The sequence below is a fragment of the Lampetra planeri genome, unplaced genomic scaffold, assembly GCF_965212315.1.
Source record: "Lampetra planeri unplaced genomic scaffold, kcLamPlan1.2.h2 scaffold_1130, whole genome shotgun sequence".
Classification (NCBI taxonomy): domain Eukaryota; kingdom Metazoa; phylum Chordata; class Hyperoartia; order Petromyzontiformes; family Petromyzontidae; genus Lampetra; species Lampetra planeri.
Window position 1 is genome coordinate 4598 of NW_027613841.1, and position 23985 is coordinate 28582.

The window sequence follows — 23985 nt, forward strand, 5'->3', positions numbered from 1 at the left end:
AATTTCCCTAATAATATGATCACATTATCATATTACCAGCTGCTTTGTGCACCCTGAGCTCTGAGTTCTTGACACAAGCTCACGTGATGTGTTCAGGAGTCAGGAGTGAAGTTAGACTGGTCGTCACTCTGACCACATGAAAGAAGCGAAGATGTGATGAGACGCTGAGCGGATGAGATTGGTTTGTGGGCCTAGACACAGTCTGTAGCACCGATGGGTGCCTCAGATCCTCCAAGAACATGATCAGGAGAGAAGATTCGCAAACACCAGCTGTTTGAGAATGGAACCGATTCGGTGGTGAAATAACTAGAATGTGCAAACTCTGCTGCGGATCCCCGCTTTTAGTCTTATTTCAGTTTTAAGACCCCGTCATTTGTTCGCTCGCTCTCTTGCTCATTGGTGGAAACCAGAAAGACAGAGGAAAAGAAGAAAAGTTGGAGTGAAAGAGTACCTATATACCTACCTATATAATATAATATAATATAATATAATATAATATAATATAATCTACTATAATATAATATAATATAATATAATATAATATAATATTATATTATATAATATAATATAATATAATATAATATAATATAATATAATATAACATAATATAATATAATATAATATAATATAATATAATATAATATAATATAACATTTCCTGGTCTGGGGATCTGTCTGTGTGGAATTTTCCTGCTCACCCAGTCTGTGTGGGTTCTCTCCAGGTCCTCCATCTTCCTCCTACTTCCTGAAGCATGCTAAAGTTAGTTGGTTTCTCTAAATTACTAAATTACTAATTAGATGTGAATGTCAGTGTGGATGGTCGTCTGCCACGTCAGGGTCAGCTCCAGCACAAAACGTGGCTCGTAACCAGAGCAACAGGAGAAGACGAATGACGGAACAAATACTTTAAAAAGTTCTTCCCGGCAGATTGTTTATTGACATGTGACCTCTGATTGTCAGGTACGTGATGAATGTGACATTTGAAGGCCGCAACCTTTCATTTAGTGAGGAGGGCCATCAGATGTTCCCCAAACTGGTCATCATTCTCCTCGACAAGGACCGGCAGTGGGACAGGGTAAATACTGGATGTGCTGATGTTCAGTCACTTGTGGTTTTTGTTCAATTGCCTGTTACACTCTGTATCATCTCCCCCGCTCACTCGTGCAGGTTGGCAAGTGGGAGAGAGGCTCTCTGACGATGAGGTACCACGTCTGGCCCCGCTTTGAGCTGTACTCAGCAGCGGAGGAGCGGGAGGACCACCTGTCCATCGTGACTCTGGAGGAGGCGCCGTTTGTCATCGTTGAGGACGTGGATCCGCTCAGCGGGACCTGCATGAGGAACACGGTGCCCTGCCGCAAGCAGCTCAAACTCAGGTGACACCTCATCTGCAGTTCTGAACATTGGAATTGTTTCAACCTGAGGTTTTTGTCTCTAAGAAGCAAACGACCTGATGTTGTATTCTGAAAATCAAATCGACGTGCTTTTATTTAGTAATAAATTGTAGTTGTACCAGGTGGCACATGGTGCATTGGTTAGCATCGTCGCCTCATAGCAAGAAAGTCCCCGGTTTCATTGCTCTGTGGCGTTTGCATGCTCTCCCCGTGTCTGCTTGGGTTCTCTCCAGGTACTCCAGGCTCCCATAGCCTGTGGACCCCTCAGTGAGCCCTGCTGTCCACCCGCTGACAGCTGGGATCAGCGCTAGCACCACCGCGACCCACAACCACAGCACCAGGAGACAGATGAATGAATGAATGTGTTACAAAACAAATACAAACAATGCGAAAGGCCCAAGACCACGTTTTCACGCCACGTTTGACTGAATCAGTGACAGTTGGGGGTTCCACAGAGCGGAAAGCCCAGTTCTGGGAGGTCACAAAGCTCACTGCCGAGAGTCATCACACCTAACAAATGACCACGTGGTTTATAAAAGCACCGTTCGACTGCAATTTAGCATAATGCAACTGCAAACTGGAATCATGTAGATAAAGGAAAGTAAAACGTGGACGAGGGAGGCCATTAATTACATCTGTCGCCATTTGTTGCCTCTTTTTTCCTCATTATCTTGCAGCAGTTCCTTTGTCTTCCCCGTAAACTACCTCATTGCCTCCGTTTCTTTCTGTTCCCGTCCCTCTCGTTCGCCTCTTCACCCGTTAGACGTCTTTGCTGCGAGGTAATGAATTTTCCTCGTTGGCCTTCCTCAACCCTCCTGAGCGTGTCCTACATCTTATGGCTCACTGGTTGGTTTATTGACGGATCTCTGACCCTGTTATTTCTACTACTTCCCCGAGTCTCTTTGCTCTCCGCTCCCTCTTCCTGCCCCTTTGTCGGTCTCATCCTCCCTCACCTCACGTACACCGCTCAGGGACCATAATGCCTCAGATAATATGCAGGATTTCTTTTCAGCCGCAAATACTCCACGAGCCAAATCAGAGCGGCTGTGTATGTTCAGGACTTTGTTAGCACAGAAACGCACACACACGTGGACACGGCATTAGTCAACGGACAGATAACAACCGCCACCATTGTTCCGTGGGTACATGGACCCGTTATCTTCGTAAGCGCGAGGGTTGTGAACGGGCATGAACTGAATCCAAAATCCAGCCGCTGTCTGTGAATGGAGGTCAAAACACCCTTGAGTGAAAAGAAAACACACTGAAACCAAACCCAACAACAAACACATTTGACCTTAGCCTCACACTGGAGTTCGCATGAAGCTTTGCATTTTTCCCAGTTTCAGTAACGTCCATATCAGTGTTGTTGAGTCGTATCAGTAACCTGGAGCCACAGCAGATGTGGATTGTCTCTGCAGGTCCGTCTGGACACGAACCATTGGATGATTAACTGTCAGTGGGCGGGGCTTAACAGGACAAAGACAGTGTTTATGCACACAACAAAGATGGCTGCTGCGGGTGAAGAGCAGTCAACAGTTCAACAAGTTGGACAACAAATCATTTTATTTCATCGCCGTCCTTCCATTGACTGGTTTCTCTCACAACGTCACCTTGTTCTCTTGTGATTGGTCGTAGTCATAGGCATTGATTTGGGGGCCAAAGGGGGGGTATACCCACCCCTTTTAAAAAAAATGAGGATATGAAACTATGATGACGATAGTGGAGTCAGTTCAGTCATGGTGTTCTCCCGCGACACAATTCCAGTTGGTTTCAGTCACAGACAAGAGAGAGAACAGAGACGGAGCAGGACACGATCACTGAGACGGAGCAGGACACGATCACTGAGACGGAGCAAGACACGATCACTGAGACGGAGCAGGACACGATCACTGAGACGGAGCAGGACATGATCTCTGAGACGGAGCAGGACACGATCACTGAGCAGGACACGATCACTGAGACGGAGCAGGACACGATCACTGAGATGGAGCAGGACACGATCTCTGAGACGGAGCAGGACATGATCTCTGAGACGGAGCAGGACACGATCACTGAGACGGAGCAGGACACGATCACTGAGACGGAGCAGGACACGATCACTGAGACGGAGCAGGACACGATCACTGAGACGGAGCAGGACACGATCACTGAGATGGAGCAGGACACGATCTCTGAGACGGAGCAGGACATGATCTCTGAGACGGAGCAGGACACGATCACTGAGACGGAGCAGGACACGATCACTGAGACGGAGCAGGACACGATCTCTGAGACGGAGCAGGACACGATCTCTGAGACGGAGCAGGACACGATCACTGAGACGGAGCAGGACACGATCACTGAGACGGAGCAGGACACGATCACTGAGACGGAGCAGGACACGATCACTGAGACGGAGCAGGACACGATCACTGAGACGGAGCAGGACACGATCACTGAGACGGAGCAGGACACGATCACTGAGACGGAGCAGGACACGATCTCTGAGACGGAGCAGGACACGATCTCTGAGACGGAGCAGGACACGATCACTGAGACGGAGCAGGACACGATCTCTTTACCCACTGAATGTGACACCTGATGTTCAGCAGATCAAAGCTGTTGATCAAGTAAAAACATCTGGATCCTCCTAAAATCTGCGTTCAGTGCTGAAATCTCTAAGACCACCAAGGACAATATTAGCATGATTCAGCACTTTGGGAAGCACTGCTGAAGTGAGAGGGGGGTTCCGTGGTCTCCGTAGCCACCACTCTGCTGCCCCTTGAGTTCATCCAGGGTACATGTATGTCAGTTCATCATGAGCTCTGTACGTTAATACCATCGTCACCTGGAGTAATGGAGTAATGATGCTGTCACATCTGTACTGATGTTTGTGACAAGATCCATCCATGGATCAGAACATGAGCTCAGAGGTCAGACTCTTCTGAAGCACACGCTGTCAAGCCAAATAAAGCTTCCTTCTGCTTCCTTCTGCTTCCTTCTCTTCCACCTATCAGCAACCAGACAGGTGATTCGGGGATCTACATCAAACGCTGCTGCAAAGGTTTCTGCATCGACATCCTGAAGAAAATCGCCAAGACGGTGAAGTTCACGTACGACCTCTACCTGGTCACCAACGGCAAACATGGCAAGAAGGTTAACGGGACGTGGAACGGCATGGTCGGAGAGGTGAGGACGTGCTTCACTCCATCACTCTGAAAACAGACAAACACACTTTTATTTTGCCCCACGAACACAAACGCAGTTGAATTCCTCGATAAAACAACCTCACAGCTGACAGAAGCAGCACCTTTGCCCGCTTGTGAACAGCTTGAAAATAACCTCAGTGACACGCTGGTCGATTTCATCGTGACCTGCTGGTGCGTAGGCTGATCATGGATTTCACAGCTGGCAGATTTCTGCTGCGGCGACCTCGCAATAAATGTTATTGAACCGGCTGGCTGTCTAAATAAAGCTCCAAACGGAACCACATTCGTCAGGTTCCTCCTGTTACATCCTCAATGTCTATTTGATATTGTCCATTTTGCTTCCATGTCGTCTGTGTGTGTCACCTGAGAGCGACTGCTTTCCCCTTTCCAGAGTTTGAAACACAGCAGCTTGTCTTAAAAAAAACAAACACTTTATCTATCGTGTTAAGACCCCGTGGCCTGTGATTTATTATTGGTGATTGATTAGTTCTAACTGATCGGTGCTGATGATGATGACGTTTGCGATGAGGAGGAGGAGCTTTAAGAAGCTGCCAGACATCAGGTCCATGTTTCTAATGTGGCTCCCTGAAGACACGGAAACGTGCTGAACTCGATTCATAGTGTACTTGAACTTCTCGTGACACTTCACAGTGGTTTTCGTTACGACTGAGGAATCCGTTGAGGGAACATCGCATAGATTTTTGACTTCCCCCTCTTCAGCTCAGAGAAGAACTTGATGTCCCTTCTATGATGATCATCATCATAACAACATAAGAAATATAAGAATAAAAGAAAGGATCCACCCTTTCTTATACTCTGTTTTCACATTTCATTGCATATATATCACATTAGTACCACGACTGACAGGAACTCACAGGAATTAACCTCTGTGATCGTTGTCATTATATTATCAGAACGTGTTTGACTGTGTCTGTCGCATCATCCATCGTCCCTGACAAGATGGCCGGAGGCGAGGCTGGGATCGGCTCCGAGCAACGGAGGGAGAATGACCGAGAGGCTTCTAATCCCAGAGAGAGAGAGAGGTGTAGACAGGCCGACAGGTGCTCGTAGGGGGGGGGGGGTTTAAAGACCTCAAACGCCACACCCCAAGAAAAACAACAACCATTGAATGCATCATTCCATCGGTCCTTGTTCTTAAATGGCCAAGAAAGCAGGTGTGACGATACGTTGACTGTTGAAATAAATGAATGATGAATTACAGTGAACATCGTTGCGTAGCAACCAGACGTAACCTCTGTAAACACGGTGCAAATGCACTGAGACAAAAAAGTGCTTGAGGTGCTTAAAAATAAAAAAGGGAAAGTTCCATTATGTCTCAAGAAGTCCAGGAGAAGAGGAAGAGCTGTTCTCTGAGAAATCCGCTCACTGTGGAACAGCCGTCTTTTGTGCTCCATTTCTTTTCATGACTTCATGTTTCAGGAACTTCAGGCTGAATTTACCTGAACACACTGGCGAGTGTGTGTGTGTGTGTGTGTGTGTGTGTGTGTGACTTCTGTGGCTCCAGCTCCTCACACGTCTCTGTCTGTCTCTGTGTTCCACCATCAGGTGGTGCTGAAGAACGCGCACATGGCGGTCGGTTCGCTCACTATCAACGAGGAGAGGTCGGAGGTCATTGACTTCTCCGTGCCGTTCATCGAAACGGGGATCAGCGTCATGGTCTCCCGTAGCAACGGGACCGTCTCCCCCTCTGCTTTTTTAGGTGAGCACACATGCAAATGGTGCCGATGTTCGTCCAGTCACATTTGACAATAAAGTGAAATGACGATGATGAACCCCCTCCCCCACCCGCCCACCCCCATGTGTTCCAGAGCCCTTCAGTGCCGACGTGTGGGTGATGATGTTTGTGATGCTGCTCATCGTGTCGGCCGTGGCCGTGTTCGTGTTTGAGTACTTCAGCCCGGTGGGCTACAATCGCTGTCTGGCAGACGGCCGAGGTGAGATACATGAGATCCAACCTGGAAAGGTCACGGGAGGGTCACGGGAGGGTCACGGGAGGGTCACGGCGACGGGGCGAGGGGACCTTTTTCTGAACAATGTTTATATGGGAGTTCTATTTCTGTGCTTGTGTACAGATGGTCTGTTTTATACTCATGCACCTGTCGTTTTTTGTTTTTTTTTGATTTATGTCTGTTGTCTTTCATGTATTTTTATGGACTTGCAGCTGGTTTCCAACACATCCGATGGCTGTGGACTGACATGGTTATGTGATCGGCCTCACACCCCGTACATGTCTCATGGAAGATTCCATTTACATGCACACACACACACACACACACATACGTGTGCTGTGTTACGTACGTCAGCGTTTCCCTCTAGAGTTTGACCTGAAACTCTATAAAACTGCTCGGAGGTGTTTCTTTGCTTTCTCTGCCAGTCGACTCAGACAGATTCAGCTCGTTCAACAGTCCTCCTCTGTGCAGCTTGTCACACCGATTTCGTTCATCCCAACACTTGCTGGAAGCTAGAATGTGTGTCGTATAGCACTTTATCTGCTGTGTGTGTGTGTGTGTGTGTGTGTGTGTGTGTGTGTGTGTGTGTGTGTGTGTGTGTGTGTGTGTGTGTGTGTGTGTGTGCAAAAAAGTCCAAATGCAGTTGATAATGCGATTACAGCATCTTCCACGCAGGCATAATGTGCTAAGAAAATTCCATTTACATGACTACAATCCTCTTCAGGTTTCAGTTTTCCTGGCAGAAACACAGACTTTTGACATTCACCTCTAATTGAGCGCTCTAGGAACACTGGAACTTTCTACTCAATGACTTGGCGCACTTATCTCCAGTCAGTTAAGCTCCTTCACTAATGACGCTGCCATTTACAAGAACCCAGCCGTTGATCTTGAGAATCCCCGGCATCCTTTGTTCTTAAATTACAGTGATATTACACCATGCAGGGCTGTACAACCTGTGAATACACTTAAGTAGATTCTCACACACTGAGAATATTTGTCAGCTGTAAGAAAGCCACACCAGTCCAGACTCAAATCAATTTGCCCGTCAGAGTCAGCGGTTTTAGATTCAGTCAGGTTTTTATTCACTCCAGACTGATTGCCACAACACTCTGGATGAGATGAGCAGAGGGCGACAAAACTGATGGCGTTTGCTTGGAGCTTCTCTAAACGTCAGCAGTGTCAGAACGTCCTTATTCTTTGTGTATGTATGCGATGTGTGATTTAAACAGCAGGCTGTGTAAGGCTGTTGTCCTCCAGCTGTGGTATAATTGCAGCCTGCTGTGCCGATCTCACCCCTCCTCTCCCCCTCTCTCTCTCTCTCTCCTCTCCTACTACCTTGTCATACTGCCATAGTAGTAGGAGGATCAGAGTTAGCCTCTAACAGTTGGTTGTCACAGTGTTCGGGCGGGTGTGGACCATGTGGACATCATGTAATCGCTGACAAACGGATTGGTTTTTCGATCGAGAGAAGTCACGTCTTCCTTCTGTCCTCTCTCCTCTCCCAGAGCCCGGCGGTCCCTCTTTCACCATCGGGAAGGCCGTCTGGCTGCTTTGGGGTCTGGTTTTCAACAACTCTGTTCCAGTGCAGAATCCCAAAGGCACCACCAGTAAGATTATGGTGTCAGTGTGGGCCTTTTTCGCTGTCATCTTCCTGGCCTCCTACACTGCCAATCTGGCTGCGTTCATGATCCAGGAGGAGTATGTCGACCAGGTGTCAGGCCTGTCAGACAAAAAGGTGTGAATTCAAGATAATGTGAGAGGTCATGGGTTGGAGATGTGGGAACATGTGCAGCATTCTCAGAGGTTCAGGGGAGATGCTGTAATTGTTCACATCTAACCTGGGACTTGTTGTTTTGTTTTTTTCTTGCCTTTTGCAAAGATGCATTTATTTTTTAAAGTTTTCCGCCTGACCAACACATATTTGTATCCCAGTTCACCAGCGCATTCCACTGTGTCCTGTACATGATGCCGATATTCAAGTCACATGTTGCGATGCGATGCGTTGCGTTGCGTTGCGTTGCGTTGCGTTGCGTTGCGATGCGTTGCGTTGCGTTGTGTTGCGTTGCGATGCGTTGCGATGCGATGTGTTGCGTTGCGATGTGTTGCGTTGCCATGCGTTAAAATGCGTTGCATTCTGTTGCCATGAATTAGTATGCGTTAGTATGCATTTGTATGCGTTGGTATGCGTTGCTATGCGTTAATATGCGTTGCAACATGTAACAAATAGACATTAGGATGTCGTAGTAGAATTCAAATCAATTGATGAGTTTGACAAGAACATAGATAGATTTGATCTCACAAAAACAAGAAAAGACAGAGTAGATGAAACAGGAGCCATTGCTCACATTCGTAATATTTACATTGGTAAGTTGACCTGTGCTACTGCATATAAACTGAAGTGAATTTTTGTGCAACGGACAGCATCGCTGCTCCTGTATTTCATAGTGTCGAGTCAGTTATTTGTGTCAAGCGTTTGAGAAATTCTTAATTGACTTCAAATATGTGACAGTTGTTTGCTGGAAGTTGGTTTTGATAAACGCCTCCTTCAGAGTCTCTTATCTTTCCCTCTTTTGAACACAACTGAGCATTTAGTTCATTTAAGCTTCCAAAAGCATACTTCTGTGCTCCTGCCCAGCAGAGCATTAAAGGACATTTGATGCGACTCAGTGCCTTTTCCATGCTAACGAGCACTCCTCTGTCATTTTCTCTGTGTGGTTTCGTTTCCGGAAAACCCCCCCTCCCCTCCACAACAGTTCCAGAAGCCTAACGAGTTCTCACCGCCATTCAGGTTTGGCACAGTGCCCAATGGGAGTACGGAGCGCAACATCCGCAACAACTACCGGGACATGCATACCTACATGACGAGCTTCCACCAGAAGAACGTCGATGAAGCCCTGTACAGTCTGAAAACCGGGTGAGGAGGAGGAGAAGGAGGAGGAGGAGGAGGGAGAGAAGGCCAGGGGATGTGAGGGAAGGCAGGGTGGGAGATGAAAGGATCTCAGAGGGGAGAAAAAAGGGGTGTTATAGAGCTGTGAGGTCCTGGGCTGATGCAATGCGAAGAAAAGATGGTGATGAACTAAAGGAGGGAGACAGAGGAGGAGAGATGATTCTGGGCGATGTGGGTGGGCAGCCAGTGAAGCTGCCTGCCACTGCTGCCCAGAATAGCAGCTCAGCCCGTTGTTGCTGAACGCTGGCTAATGTTCAGTCTCTCTGTCTGTGTCTCTCAGCCTCTGAAAACTAACTTATATTTTCTTTTCCCACTTTGCTCATCTCCTCCTGCCATCCAATGTTCTCATCAAACACCACGGGAGAATTAAAAATGCAAAGCGGCTACAGTGTTTGGTGAGATTTGACCCACAGAGGCTGGTAGAGACCCGGGGCGCTGTTTAATGCAAGTTTTTCACCAAGCTGGAGTCTGTCAAGATTTATCTGTCAAATCACCCACTGGTATCCTAGCTACAAGAGAAGACACACCGCTACGGCTGTACGGAGGGTACAGCATGTACGGAGGGTACGCAGGGTACGGAGGGTACAGCATGTACGGAGGGTACGCAGGGTACAGCATGTATGGAGGGTACGCAGGGTACAGCATCTACGGAGGGTACGGCGGGTACAGAGGTTACGAAGGGTACGGAGGGTACGGAAGGTATGAAGGGTACGGAGGGTACAGCATGTATGGAGGGTATGGAGGGTACGCAGGGTACGGAGGGTACAGCATGTACGGAGGGTACGCAGGGTATGGAGGGTACAGAGAGTACGGAGGGTATGCAGGGTACAGCGTGTACTGAGGGTACATTGCGTACTGAGGGTATGGAGGGTACAGCACATATAGAGGCCATGGCGTATACAGAGTGTACGGCGCTTACGGATAGTACAGAGTGTACAGAGGGTATATGCATACTGAAGGTACGGCGTGTACGAAGAGTACGGCGCATACGACACATCCACTGAAAAAGGCCACAATTTATGAAAGAAAGTAGAAGGACACGACACATTATTTTCTCTTCATGTCCAGTTCCTGTCTTTTCTGCTCTGCTCATGCAGTTTTTTTTAATTCACTTAGTACTACAGCGCATCATGTGTGTTTGTTTCTCATACATTTCCCTTCTGTACTTTCTGCTGCGTTCTGTAGAAAACTGGATGCCTTCATCTACGACGCCGCTGTGTTGAACTACATGGCCGGCAGAGACGAGGGCTGTAAGCTGGTCACCATTGGGAGCGGCAAAGTCTTTGCCTCCACGGGCTACGGCATCGCCATCCAGAAAGACTCGGGCTGGAAACGGGCCGTGGACCTGGCCATCCTCATGCTGTTTGGAGACGGTAGGCTTGTTTATACGTATGCTTACTTGCATTTGAACGCCTCTTAATGTGAAGGAATTTCAACAGATGTAATCCAGAGTGTGACATCATAGCTCATCAGGCTTTTCTCTCACTGGTTACAGCCTCACGTGCACAGCAGCAAACATGTTTGAGTTTGTGGTTTAACCTGCACACATGGGCAAACATCATTAATTCTGACTTCATAAAATGTGTGAAATAGATCTATTGTGTTCAGTCACTGGAACACGATGTAAAAAAGGTTTGAAGAGGAGCGCTTCAAGGGATCAAAACTACATTTGTTCTTTTCTTTAGTTGTATTTATTGCCGGTCGACACGTCTGTTCTCAGATGTATTCATGTACATATGTGTTATTTATTCACCACTCACTCTGAGCGTCCTTATGTTCTCAGATATAATGATACATATATTATTCTTCTAGTCTTTTTTGAGGCTTTTATTATTCTTTTAGTTTTATGAATATTTTATCTTTAGATGTGACCATTATTGTCTTTCCATGTATCCATATATCTATCTATCTAGTTATCAACAAATGGGAGTCGACTCAACTGGTGATTTAATTTGTTCAGTGCTTAGTGAAGTTGCCTGTTACGAGCAGCAACTGAAGCTTCCAGACTAAGACAGAGATGAAGATCAGGATCTGGTTATTTCATATTTTACACAGAGCTGCAGCTACAAAGACCTTTGCAAGCTCTCTTCCCCGTATGAACACTTCTCTACTTCTGTCCTGGTCTATATATTGATGGACTAAATGATATCGACCAAACTATGGACCTACAGATAAACAAACTATAGCCCCACTGTGGACCTACTAGAGACCGACTATAGACCTATAGACCGACTATAGACAAACTATAGACCTATAGACAAACTATAGCCCCACTGTGGACCTACTAGAGACCGACTATAGACCTATAGACCGACTATAGACAAACTATAGACCTATAGACAAACTATAGCCCCACTGTGGACCTACTAGAGACCTATAGACCGACTATAGACAAACTATAGACCTATAGACAAACTATAGACCTATAGACAAACTATAGACCTATAGACAAACTATAGCCCCACTGTGGACCTACTAGAGACCTATAGACCTACTATAGACAAACTATAGACCTATAGACAAACTATAGCCCCACTGTGGACCTACTAGAGACCTATAGACCGACTATAGACAAACTATAGACCTATAGACAAACTATAGACCTATAGACAAACTATAGCCCCACTGTGGACCTACTAGAGACCGACTATAGACCTATAGACCGGCTATAGACAAACTATAGACTTATAGACAAACTATAGCCCCACTGTGGACCTACTAGAGACCTATAGACCTACTATAGACAAACTATAGACCTATAGACAAACTATAGACTTATAGACAAACTATAGCCCCACTGTGGACCTACTAGAGACCGACTATAGACCTATAGACCGGCTATAGACAAACTATAGACCTATAGACAAACTATAGCCCCACTGTGGACCTACTAGAGACCTATAGACCTACTATAGACAAACTATAGACCTATAGACAAACTATAGCCCCACTGTGGACCAACTAGAGACCTACTATAGACAAACTATACACCTATAGACAAACTATAGACCTACTGTAGACCTATAGACTTACTATAGACCTACCATACACCGATAGACCTACTATAGACATCCTATAGACCTATTAACAAACAATAGACCTACTGTAGACAAACTATAGACCCATAGACAAACGGTAGACCAATCATAGACAAACTGTAGGCCTATTAGAGACATCCTATAGACCTATTAAACTATAGACCTACTATAGACAAACTATAGACCTATAGACTTACTATAGACCTACCATAGACCTATAGACCTACAATAGACAAACTGTAGGCCTATTAGAGACATCCTATAGACCTATTAACAAACTATAGCCCCACTGTGGACCAACTAGAGACATACTGTAGACAAACTGTAGACCTATAGACCTACTATAGACAAACTGTAGGCCTATTAGAGACATACCATAGACCTTCTGTAGACAAACTAGGGACCTACAATGAAATTAGCAAACACCAAGAACCTCTGTAGTTGTTTCCTGTTGGCAGGAGTGGGCCAGTCAGCAACGGCTTTAACCTGTATGGGACAAGCTTTAATCTGTCCCTTTTCTATAATATGGCCCAGGAACTGGATGGAGGACTGGTTGAACGCACACTTCTCAGCCTTGACGAACAGCCTGTTCTCCAGGAGTCTCTGGAGGACCAGACGAACGTGCATAACATGTTTGTCTGGGTTAATGCCCCTCAAGGCACTGACCTGAGGCTAGCGCTACGGGGGTGGCAGGCACCTGTGTGGCTAGCTGGCTTTCCTGTGTGGAAAACTGCTGAGTTATCACCAGTAGAGAAATGAGAACCTGGTCATGGTGTCTGAACCAGGCAACCCAGTTGTGCAAGTCGGTCTGGACCGCGGTGTCCATTTCCTTCTGTGTAACCCCTGCTGGATCCACTGTGGCCAGATTGTACTGTTAAGAGGGCGTGAGCCCGAGGTTTGGAGTGGATCCAAAATGCAGCAGCAATCACACAAGGAAGCAAGATGCGCTGATCAAACGTACAGTTTATTTGCACAAGCAGGTAACAAACGGGCACAAGAACCAACAAACACAAAATCAGCCAATAAACAGAAAATCACTGCACCGTGGCGAGCGGGCAGGAGAAGAACTACACAGAAATAAAAATGAAGCCACAAGGGCAGGAAGAAAACCCGAAAACGAAAAGAGCTCCACAAATACAGGAGAGTCGAAAAAACTGAAATCGCGCACGAAGGAGGAATGAGAAAACGAGAACGAGAATAATACGAGCGAGGCAACGAACGCAGGAGAAAATGGCTGAGAGTCTGGCATGGAAACACAAACTGGCAGTGGGGTGAGGCCAGAGCAGCTTAAAACCAGGAGCAATCAGCACGCTGGTGAGAGTCAGGTGCACCTGTTGCTCCACAATCAGCCTGGTCACACCTCCACTGCCAAACAGAGGGAAGAGGGAGGAGGAGGAAGGACAGACTGAACACAAAAAAACCCAAAACACAACTGACAACCCTGACGACTATAGACCTACGATAGACAAACCATAGACCTATAGACTTACTATAGACAAATTACAGACCTATAGACAAACTATAGACCTACGATAGACAAACCATAGACCTATAGACTTACTATAGACAAATTACAGACCTATAGACAAACTGTAGACCTATGATAGACAAACCATAGACCTATAGACTTACTATAGACAAACTATAGACTTACTATAGACAAATTATAGACCTATAGACAAACTGTAGACCTATGATAGACAAACCATAGACCTATAGACTTACTATAGACAAATTACAGACCTATAGACAAACTATAGACCTATGATAGACAAACCATAGACCTATAGACTTACTATAGACAAATTATAGACCTATAGACAAACTGTAGATCTACGATAGACAAACCACAGATTTATAGATTTACTATAGACAAACTATAGACCTATAGATTTACTATAGACCAACTATAGACTTACTATAGACAAATTATAGACCTATAGACAAACTATAGACCTACGATCGACAAACCATAGACCTATAGACTTACTATAGACAAAAAATAGGCCTACAGACAAACTACAGACCTACAGACCAAACTATATATCCTTAACATTTGTGCATCATTTTGGCCGCTGATATTTATGCAGTGTGAAATCCAAACCAAGGATCAAACATAGACAGTAGAACAAAAACACCAACGTTGGTAGTGAAGTGAGTTGTTTTTCCACTGATAACAGTGACGATGTTGACCTCAGGTTTGGTCCTACAGAGCGCCCTGTGTCCCCTGTCGGCTGATACGCTTCCTCCTTCCAGCCAATCAGGGTCCAGTTCAGGGAGACACAGCCGACACGCTGGTCTTAATGCAGTGTGAAACCAGAACCAATGATCAAACATAGACAGTGGGAAAAAAACACCAACTTGGTTGAAGTTTTCCACAACTGCATCAACAAATGTGAAATCCCTGGACCGGTGATTTCATTTGTCAGTGTTTAGTGAAGCTGCTGCAACTGTAGCTTCCAGACGTACGCATAGATGAAGGTTATTTAATATTATAGACAGATCTGCCGCTACAAAGCACGTCTTGTCTTCTGTCCTGTAACGTTTGATTTGGTGCTCCCTTTGTTTTCCAAGTGTGGGGGGTTGGATGATGAAGAGTCAGGTCTCGTCTGTCCTCCGTCGTAGCTTCGGGTCAGCTCAGAGGGTGGTCGCTGCTTGTTATGGTGACGGCACAGCACCTGCTGGGAGATCTCAGCAGCCGCTGACGCTGCCGGCCTGCAGAGAGAATCTGCCTAAGCCAGCTTGGCACAGTGCATCCGTCCTCCATCATCAGGGCGGCAGTGACGGGCCGCATGGGCTGCAGCTGCACAAAGAATGAATGACAAAGGGTTTCTTGTGATTTCAGAGGAACCACTTAGGAGAGCAAAAGAGGTTTTAATCTTGAAATGAGGAAAATCCTTCAGTTTCACAAAACTGACAGAAGTCAGACCAAACATCTTGAAAGTTTGAATCCAGTTTATTAGACTCAGTTTTAGGTCAATCAATGCTCACACAATATTTTATTATTGACCCACAGGGATGAATGTACAAAACCTACCTTGTTTGGTCCAGACTTTTCCACTTGAGCCGCATAAAACGTACAGATGCAAATGTTCCCTGGACCATGATCTGGACCAGAGAACCAAAATTTGTCCACCCAAAAGAGACCAAACTGAACCACGGTTCAGCCTTTTCAACTTGAGCCTTTTTTTTTAGTCTGGACTTTCTGTCCATTAACAGGAAGTTTCGGAAGTTCAGGAAGTCAAATACCGGATGCAAACACCTCCCTCGGCGTGGAGCCGTGGCCCACAGCATAGCTAGCAGTCGTCTTCTCCTTTCCTGCCTGTGACGATAAACCTTCCATGACCAGGACAGTGATCCAGTCCCAGATAACCAAACTAGGCTCCATATCGTCCATGACGTTGCTGCTGCTGGTAGTAACACCGGAACAGCATCGTTGTCACGATGCGTTTACTCATTCTTTGCTAAGCAGTAAACAGTGCTAACTAGCTAATTTCAGCACTCTGGTGCTCATACGCTTGCTCCTTCCAGCCAATCAGGGTCCAGTTCAGGGAGACACAGCCGACACGCTGGTCTTAATGCAGTGTGAAACCAGAACCAATGACCAAACATAGACAGTGGGAAAAAAACACCAACATGGTTCTTTAGGAGTGAAAGCCCCTATGAAACGAAGCAAACAACTCCAACCGTTAACAGTAACAGGTTTGGGTGCTTCTTCAAGTTCTTCTTTTTCTTCTTCTTCTTCTTCTTCTTCCATCTATTCTTTTTTTTTACTCTCATTCTTGAAGTTTGCCACGTTAAAAGTCAAATCCTCCCTCTGATCAGCTCTGAACATGTGTTCGTTCACACCACACACGCTGGCTGATAAATGAGGGATCACTTCAACAGTGTGGCGTTAATACCACGGACGTCATGAATATTCATAGAGGAGGAGATGAGTCTTGAGCGCAGTCAACAAGCTTGTGCACCGTGAGTAAACAGCGACAGAGGTGACTCCATCTGTACAAAGATACACACAGCTGCCAACAGTCTGGACAGTTCGGCTACGGCCAGACGCAGTTATTGTGTGTTTTGCGTAGTGACCCAAAGAAGGCCAAGGGGGGGCTGGCGTCACTCAGATGGGTGCGGTGATCCGCAAGGGCCTTGGCATCGAGCCGCTGCTCCGTGATGTTGAGAGCACTGAGCCTGCTGAGATCGGTGGTCACATGACGTGTGTGGCCTTTTCTTTTCTACGTCCATTTCAAAGCGTTCTGGTCGTAAACGGACGTGGACGGTTCTTGTAGGACGCCGAGGACGGGCGACTCTCATTAACAGCGACAGATTGGCTACAGGCACATGAAAGGCCACCCGCCAACATATAACACCAATCAAAAACGCTCCAGCTGCTGCAATGAAGTGAGAGGATTTTTATCTCATCCTAAAGCTTTAGATCTACCAATTATACACATGATGATTGGCCAGAATATAAAAGGAAAAGTCAGTTATCTTCTATAAATTCATCAGATTTAGATCTCACACCCTCATATTTTATTTAGTTTTATGAATAATTATTATTTTGTGTTACAGATTGACCAGTTCATTCATGTTTTATTCATGTAAGTTCATTCAATTAAATTTAACACAAACAAATACATAAAAATACATCATTAAAATACATAATTCACGATGATATTTCTTTCTTTATTTTAATATTAGGTATTTTCTCAAAAGTTTAGCTTTTGATTACATATCCTATTTATTCAGTCAGCTGACCTGGCAGAAAAGTAGCAATAATATCACAACATATATGAAAATGACTGAACATAGTGATGTGAAAAAAGGGAAAGTAAAATAAAAAAAATAATAATAATAATATTACTTGTAACAGACTTCTCCAGAAAAGCTCGAGGTGAAATAAATAAAAGAAATTTCATTTTTTTGAGTATCTCACCTTCAGAGAGCCTGCTCCGGCTGACACTGAGCTGTTGGTCGCCGTCCTGAGGCCGGTGATGGATGAAGGGGTCAGTGCAGACTCAAGAGAACAGTCACCTTGGATCAGATGGGAAAACGCCAGATGGATTCAGAGCTGGACACACACAGACGCCGATGTACACAAACTGGACTGTTTTATGTCGAGTGTGTGTATGTGACACATGGCTGTGTCCATGTTTGAACGCATCTGCCTCGTCTACCAGAAGAACATCATGTTCCACACACATCATACATACATACGCTGCTTCCGCTACGGAGACGAGTCAGCGCTCAGACGTTAGTCCAGGTTAGGGCATCAGACTCATCGATGCATGTCTGTCACTTCCTCTTAGAATCCACATAGGAATGTTTGTGCAGAGGGAAGCAGGACAGCTACAGGAGCAGAGGAATGGAGGAGGACAGGCTAAAGACGGAGGAGAGAGATTCAGACAAGTATAGTTTAGGGAGTGTTTTTTTTTTTTTTTCACCATTTACCATTTCATCAAAATGTTTATTTTACACTTGAAGACAGCAAACTCTCAATTGCTTGCTTTGTGGTAGAAATGAAAGGTATAAAATATGATCATCAGAGGTTATGGTTTTATCACCAGTTGAAGTAAATGTACACAAAAATGCCTGATATTCCAATATTCATGACTGTTTCACCATAGATTTTATTTATTAGTTTGCTGATGAACATTATGATGTAAATTTGTATGGGACTGTAGCCAGGCGGCTTATTCGTGACCTTTGTCCCAGTGATGTCAATCCAAGGAGGAGCCCATTGAATTGTGGAGGTGATCTCATCTCAACAAACCATAAAGGTATCTAAAGGTGGCGCTAACACATCGTCATGTGAGAAAACACATGTCTTATCAGTCTTATCCTTTCGGTGTGACACAATCAAGCGTCTTCTTTTCATTCGAAATGAAAGCATGGCTGCACTCGCAAAAAAAGAAAAAAAAATCACAATAGTGTTACGCAAGTGTCATCAACATCATTATCACACACACACACACACACACACACACACACACACACACACACACAAAAACGATCCATCGTTGCAAATCAGACAAATCTCTCTGGATGTGTCCTCCCCCCACGGCAGCCCCCCAGGGATCAGGAACTGAGACGGACACATTTTAGGTCGGAAACACTTGTCACATGACCACGAACACTTCCTCCCCGAGGACGGCGGCTCCCAGCAGGCTTTATTTTTCCCCCCGCAACAAGGAAGCGTTAGCCTTGCATAAGTAATTCTTAATGAGCATGATCCTCTGGGGGGCGTTCCCTCAAAGTAATGCAACATGACATTTGTTGCACATACATGAGACCTGAGCTGTTTTTGGCATCAACCCTCCATCCAAAAATCCTCCATGTTTTTCATCTATTTATTTTTTGGACTCCCTCACACGTGCATGGTCAGACGCCACGGGGCGAACTCATGTGAGAACACGCGTTCACCTCATCTGCATCACTGTCCCTCCTTCCTCCAGGTGAGATGGAGGAGCTGGAGGCCCTATGGCTGACAGGCATCTGCCACAACGAGAAGAACGAGGTGATGAGCAGCCAGCTGGACGTTGACAACATGGCGGGGGTCTTCTACATGCTTGGCGCCGCTATGATTCTGTCTCTGATCACCTTCATCTGCGAGCATTTGTTCTACTGGCAGCTTCGCTTCTGCTTCATGGGCGTGTGCTCCGGGAAGCCCGGGGTCACCTTCTCCATCAGCCGAGTGAGTGTGCTCGTGTTTAATTTTGAATGTGACCTTTGCCCTCCTGACGGCGCGATCACGCGACCGTGGTTGAGTCGCGGCGGGTCAGTCAGGGGAAGTACGATGACTCACCTCACTTACCTGTGGCTTCTGCAGCTGGGTTGGGGAACAATCCAGCGATGTACAAAAAAATCTGTACGACAAATGTCCGAATCCTGCAGGGTTTCACTACTTTAGAACGGAAATGACACAGTCAGCAGTGAAATGAGAGCTACACAGGTAATGTGATGCATGTGCACCAGCATCAAGGCACCATGCTACACTTGAAATCATGATTTATTATTTATTATTATTATTATTATTTATCAGTTTTGCTAAGAAATTATAGAAAATTATTTAGTGTAAATATAATATCGGATCACAAAACAGTAACCCCACTTTTTTGTTTTGGTGAAAAAGGCCATGTAACAAATAAGTGTGAGAATAAAATAAAATGAAAAAAAATAATTTTTAAAAAATGAAGGAAATAAAAGCTCGAGATAACTTTCTCATTTCTTCACACCCACGTGAGCCAGATATTCTGCTTCTATTCTATTCTGCTGTCTCTTAAGAAAAGCAAAACACAATTTTTAGTCACTAATATGCTTGGAAGGTGGGTAGTTTTATTAGAATCAGAAAATCAGTGAATACTATTTAGAGAACTCTCTGGCTTCCAAAGTGAAAAATAACCAGACAGATTTCCAAGTATCACACACGGACGGTTTACAACAAGCACGATGGCTCATTTCACTGGGATAGGCCAAAGCTGATGACGTGAGGGACAGCAGAGAGACACCAGCTGGTTCGAAAATCACTCCGAGACAAACAAAATCCAACAGTCCAGTAATCCGAGGGAAAAGCCACCGTTTTTCTACTAAATGTTGCTGATGGGAAAGCAGCGGATCATTTGAAGCCAATGACCCGAAGGCGTGTTGGAGTATGTCGGAGAACTCGCCACCGCGTTCTCATAACGCTTCTCAGACGGGTCAATTAACATTTATCCAACAACTAGGTGTCTCAGTGTCACTGATGCAGGTTCAGCTCATAGAACTCTACATGAGATTTTACTCACTGAGTGTTCATGATGAGGGCGTTTCTGTTTGCCAATATCATTTACATATTACTGCATATTTATTTCGTCTAGAACAAATCCCACAAGTCGTGTTTGTCTGGATAATAAAAATAGGAAGAAGTAGAAAACATAAGAACAAAAAAATAAGAACCATTTAAAATCCTCCTCATCTATTTAAAAAATGATCCAAGTCTGTTTGTTGCTTTAAAGCATTGTCCAATGTCTGCGTTGTCCCATACGTGTGATAAAACGTTCAAAAGATTTGTTCATATATGGCACACAGAAAGTGTTTAAGGGGCAGTTAAGTGACGAGAGCGACGATAGACAGATAAAACCAGAAACAGGGACGAAGGCTGAGCTGAAAAGAAAAGATTAAATAACCTCTGTTCTCTCCCCAGTCCCAGCTGCTGGAGTAGCTGTCGATGTAGAGACACAAAGGCAGATAATACCACCGAGCACCCGGAAACAGAGATAAAACAGACACAAAGACAGAACTGAGGCAGAAGAGAAAAGCGAGCTGATAATTCAGATTCATGAATGTTGCTCCCTTGGCGGCAGGGAAAGTGAGTACGAGACAGATGGAAACTGTTTCTGACAAGTTGATGCCTTTGAGGAATGTTGGCCCGCGCATTAGCTGGTGGGTAGCCTGTCCTCGACCTTTCGTATTTACTGCACTCTCTCCCTCAGCCTCCATTAACGTACACACGTTTGACTTCACTCACAAATGTTTCCACCTATTGTGAATTTAGTTTCAACAAACGTAAAATAAACACCCACAACATGCCGAACCTTTGAAATAGCATTGATCTGAGCAGCTGACTGCAGCTGACCACACCCCTTTTTGGTAGCAATAAAAGATCTGTTTTGATTTGCTCTGTCGCTTTTCCCTCCCGTCTCTCTGTCTGAGTAGCAGCTGTAAGGGTCCGTGCTTTTCCCCCGAGAGAAATCATTCATGAACTCAGCCCCTATTACTGTTTGATAGAGTGAAAACAAGAGGGTGGTCAGTGAGGACGTGTCAGTGCATTAACCTCGCTCTGCCTGCCTGTCTACGTTCCCTCTCTCCTGTCAGTCTTTTTCTCTGTTGTTGTGTCTGGTGTTTGTCTCCCTCTCTCCAACGTTTGATCCCCTCTGGACTCCATCTTTACTACTGACAAACGTTTTAGTCTTTCTCTTTCTCCTGACCATGGCCCGTCTCACCTGCTCTCTTGTTTCCCTACCTCCCTACTCTTCTCCAATTTTCACGCTCCAGGGTATCTACAGCTGCATCCACGGTGTACAAATTGAGGAAAACAAGTCGACCATTGACTCACCCTCATCCACAATGAAGAAGAACATGAACAACACCCACTCCAACATCTTGCGGTTGCTCCGCACTGCCAAGGACATGACTGCAGTTCCGGGCATTAATGGTTCTCCACACGCCGCCCTGGAATACAGTCACAGCGGTCGTGAATCGGCTATTTATGATATCCAAGAGCATCGGCGCAGCCTGGTGAACCACCCTGTAGACTGCAAGTCGGCCCCACCCTACCTTCCAGAGGACAACATGTTCAGTGACTACATCAGCGAGGTGGAAAGGACTTTTGGGAACTTGCCCCTGAAGGACAACAACCTCTACCAGGACCATTACCGGCACCACCACCCGGCCTCGGCTCTGGGTACGTCCGGCCCCCCGCCCAATAGGCCGCGTAGCTTAGGCAGTGCTAGCTCATTGGAGGGGGGCATGTTTGATTGTGACAGTCTAGGGGGAGGGGTAGCACCCATTTTCACCACCCAGCCCCGCCCCTCCATGACTCACAGGAATACCAATAAGTTTGACCTGATTGCTGGCCACCCCCCGGCGGATTCCAACCAGATTGGGTTCAAGGGAAGCAATGTGTACGGGAGGTTTTCTTTCAAAGGAGGCGCATCTAGCACGGGGCTCATTGGGGGTCATGACAGGTACTGTGGTGGGGGTGGGGGAGGCTCTGGGGCCGACGATGGCAACGTCCGCTCCGACGTGTCGGATATCTCCACACACACTGTCACCTACGGGAACCTGGAGGGCAACAACAAACGGCGTAAACAGTACAGGGACAGCCTGAAAAAGAGGCCAGCCTCGGCCAAGTGCAGACGGGAGCAGGACGAGATAGAGCTCAGCGGCTTCAGGAGGAGACCCCACCACCACACTGTCCACCACCACTTCCCACACGGGCCTCTGGCACACCGCACAGTCTCACCTCCCCTGGAGCGGAAGCGAGGAGGTGGAGGGGGTAATTCTTCACCTTACTTATTCCGCAAAGACAAAGACAACCTGCGGGATTTCTATGCGGATCAGTTTCGCTCCAAGGAGGGCAAGGCCAAGTGGGAGCAAGAGGGGGGAGGTGGGGGAAGTGGTGTGGGCGGTGGTAGCGGTGGTGGTATCTGTAAAAGTTTAGTGCCTGTGGAAGACTTCCTCAAAGGTAAAGGAAAGAAGATGGAGTCTAAAGGGGGGCTCGGCTCAGGGTCATCAGGGCAACAGGCTCACACCTGCTGGGAGAAGGGAGGTTCTGGGCTAGGAGGAGGCGGCATAGCAGGAGGTGACTGGGAGTGCCGTAACTGCCACAGTGTGTGCCACCACGGTGTTGGTGGCGTAGGAGGAGGAGGAGGAGGAGGAGGAGGAGGAGGAACATGTCCAGTTAGTGGAGTTGGGGGGGAGCAGCAGTCGCCCCAGCTCTGCTACCTGCAAACGCTGTGACTCCTGTAAGATTCAGCCAAGCAACCTTTACAACATCAGTGAGGACAACAACATGGTGTTTGCCGGAGGCAAAAGTAGCGTAGGACCTAGCCAAACACAAACTCAGGCACAGCGCAGGAAGCTAGGACCAGGTGGGAGGGTGTTACGGAGGCAGCACTCATATGACACATTTGTGGACCTGCAGAGGGAGGGGGCAGGCCGTATGGGAGGGGTTGGCGGCGGCATGGCGGCGCAGTTTGTCCAGCCCCGAAGTGTCAGCTTGAAAGACAGAGACCGTTTCATGGAGGGCCCCAGCCCTTACGCTCACATGTTTGAGAGGTATGCGGGTGAAAGAGAGTCTTCCATGTTCGGAGGAATGGGCGGAGATAGGTCCAAAGGAGGCTCCTCCTTCAGTTTGTTCCGTGGAGGCGAAGGTGGGTTGCATCGGCGATCAGTGGGGGAGAGAGATCTAAGGGACCGAGATAGAGCAATGGTGGTTGGTGGGAGCTTTGGTGGTGATGGTGGTAGCAGAGGGGCCGGGACTTACTCCTTGTCTAAATCTCTCTACCCAGATAAGGTGAACCAGAACCCCTTCATCCCAACCTTCGGTGACGACCAGTGTCTTTTACACGGTGCCAAACCGTACTACATGAAAAAGCCACAGCCGCAGCAACAGCCACAGCAGCAGCAACTTCTCAACAACAGCCGAGGAGGAGGGGACTTCCGAGGCTCCATGGGGGCAACTTCTTATTTGCCTGCATCAGCCACAGCTGGGGTGATGTCCAACGTGGCCCCTAGGTACCCCAAAGAGCTGTGTCTGGGCGGGGTGGGAGGGCCCATGGGGAACCACCATGGGGCCAACAAGCTACTGCCGGGGGGCAGAGAGACGTTAGGTTTGGGTCAGGGACAGAGACCTTTCAATGGTGCCAGTAATGGACACGTCTACGAAAAGCTCTCCAGCATTGAGTCCGATGTCTGA

The 23985-nt window shown here is 46.6% G+C and overlaps 1 protein-coding gene across 1 annotated transcript; it reads left to right on the plus strand.

Moving 5' to 3' along the window:
- Positions 1-951: 951 nt before the first annotated feature.
- LOC144738697 (glutamate receptor ionotropic, NMDA 2B-like) lies at positions 952-23985 on the plus strand (the record flags this gene model as incomplete). The annotated part of the gene is given in 11 exon segments (XM_078621689.1): positions 952-1074; positions 1167-1372; positions 4387-4558; positions 6145-6298; positions 6408-6533; positions 8054-8283; positions 9302-9462; positions 10681-10868; positions 18983-19221; positions 21561-22987; positions 22989-23985. Coding segments are annotated over 11 exon segments (4023 nt in total), but the record flags the coding sequence as incomplete, so codon positions are not given.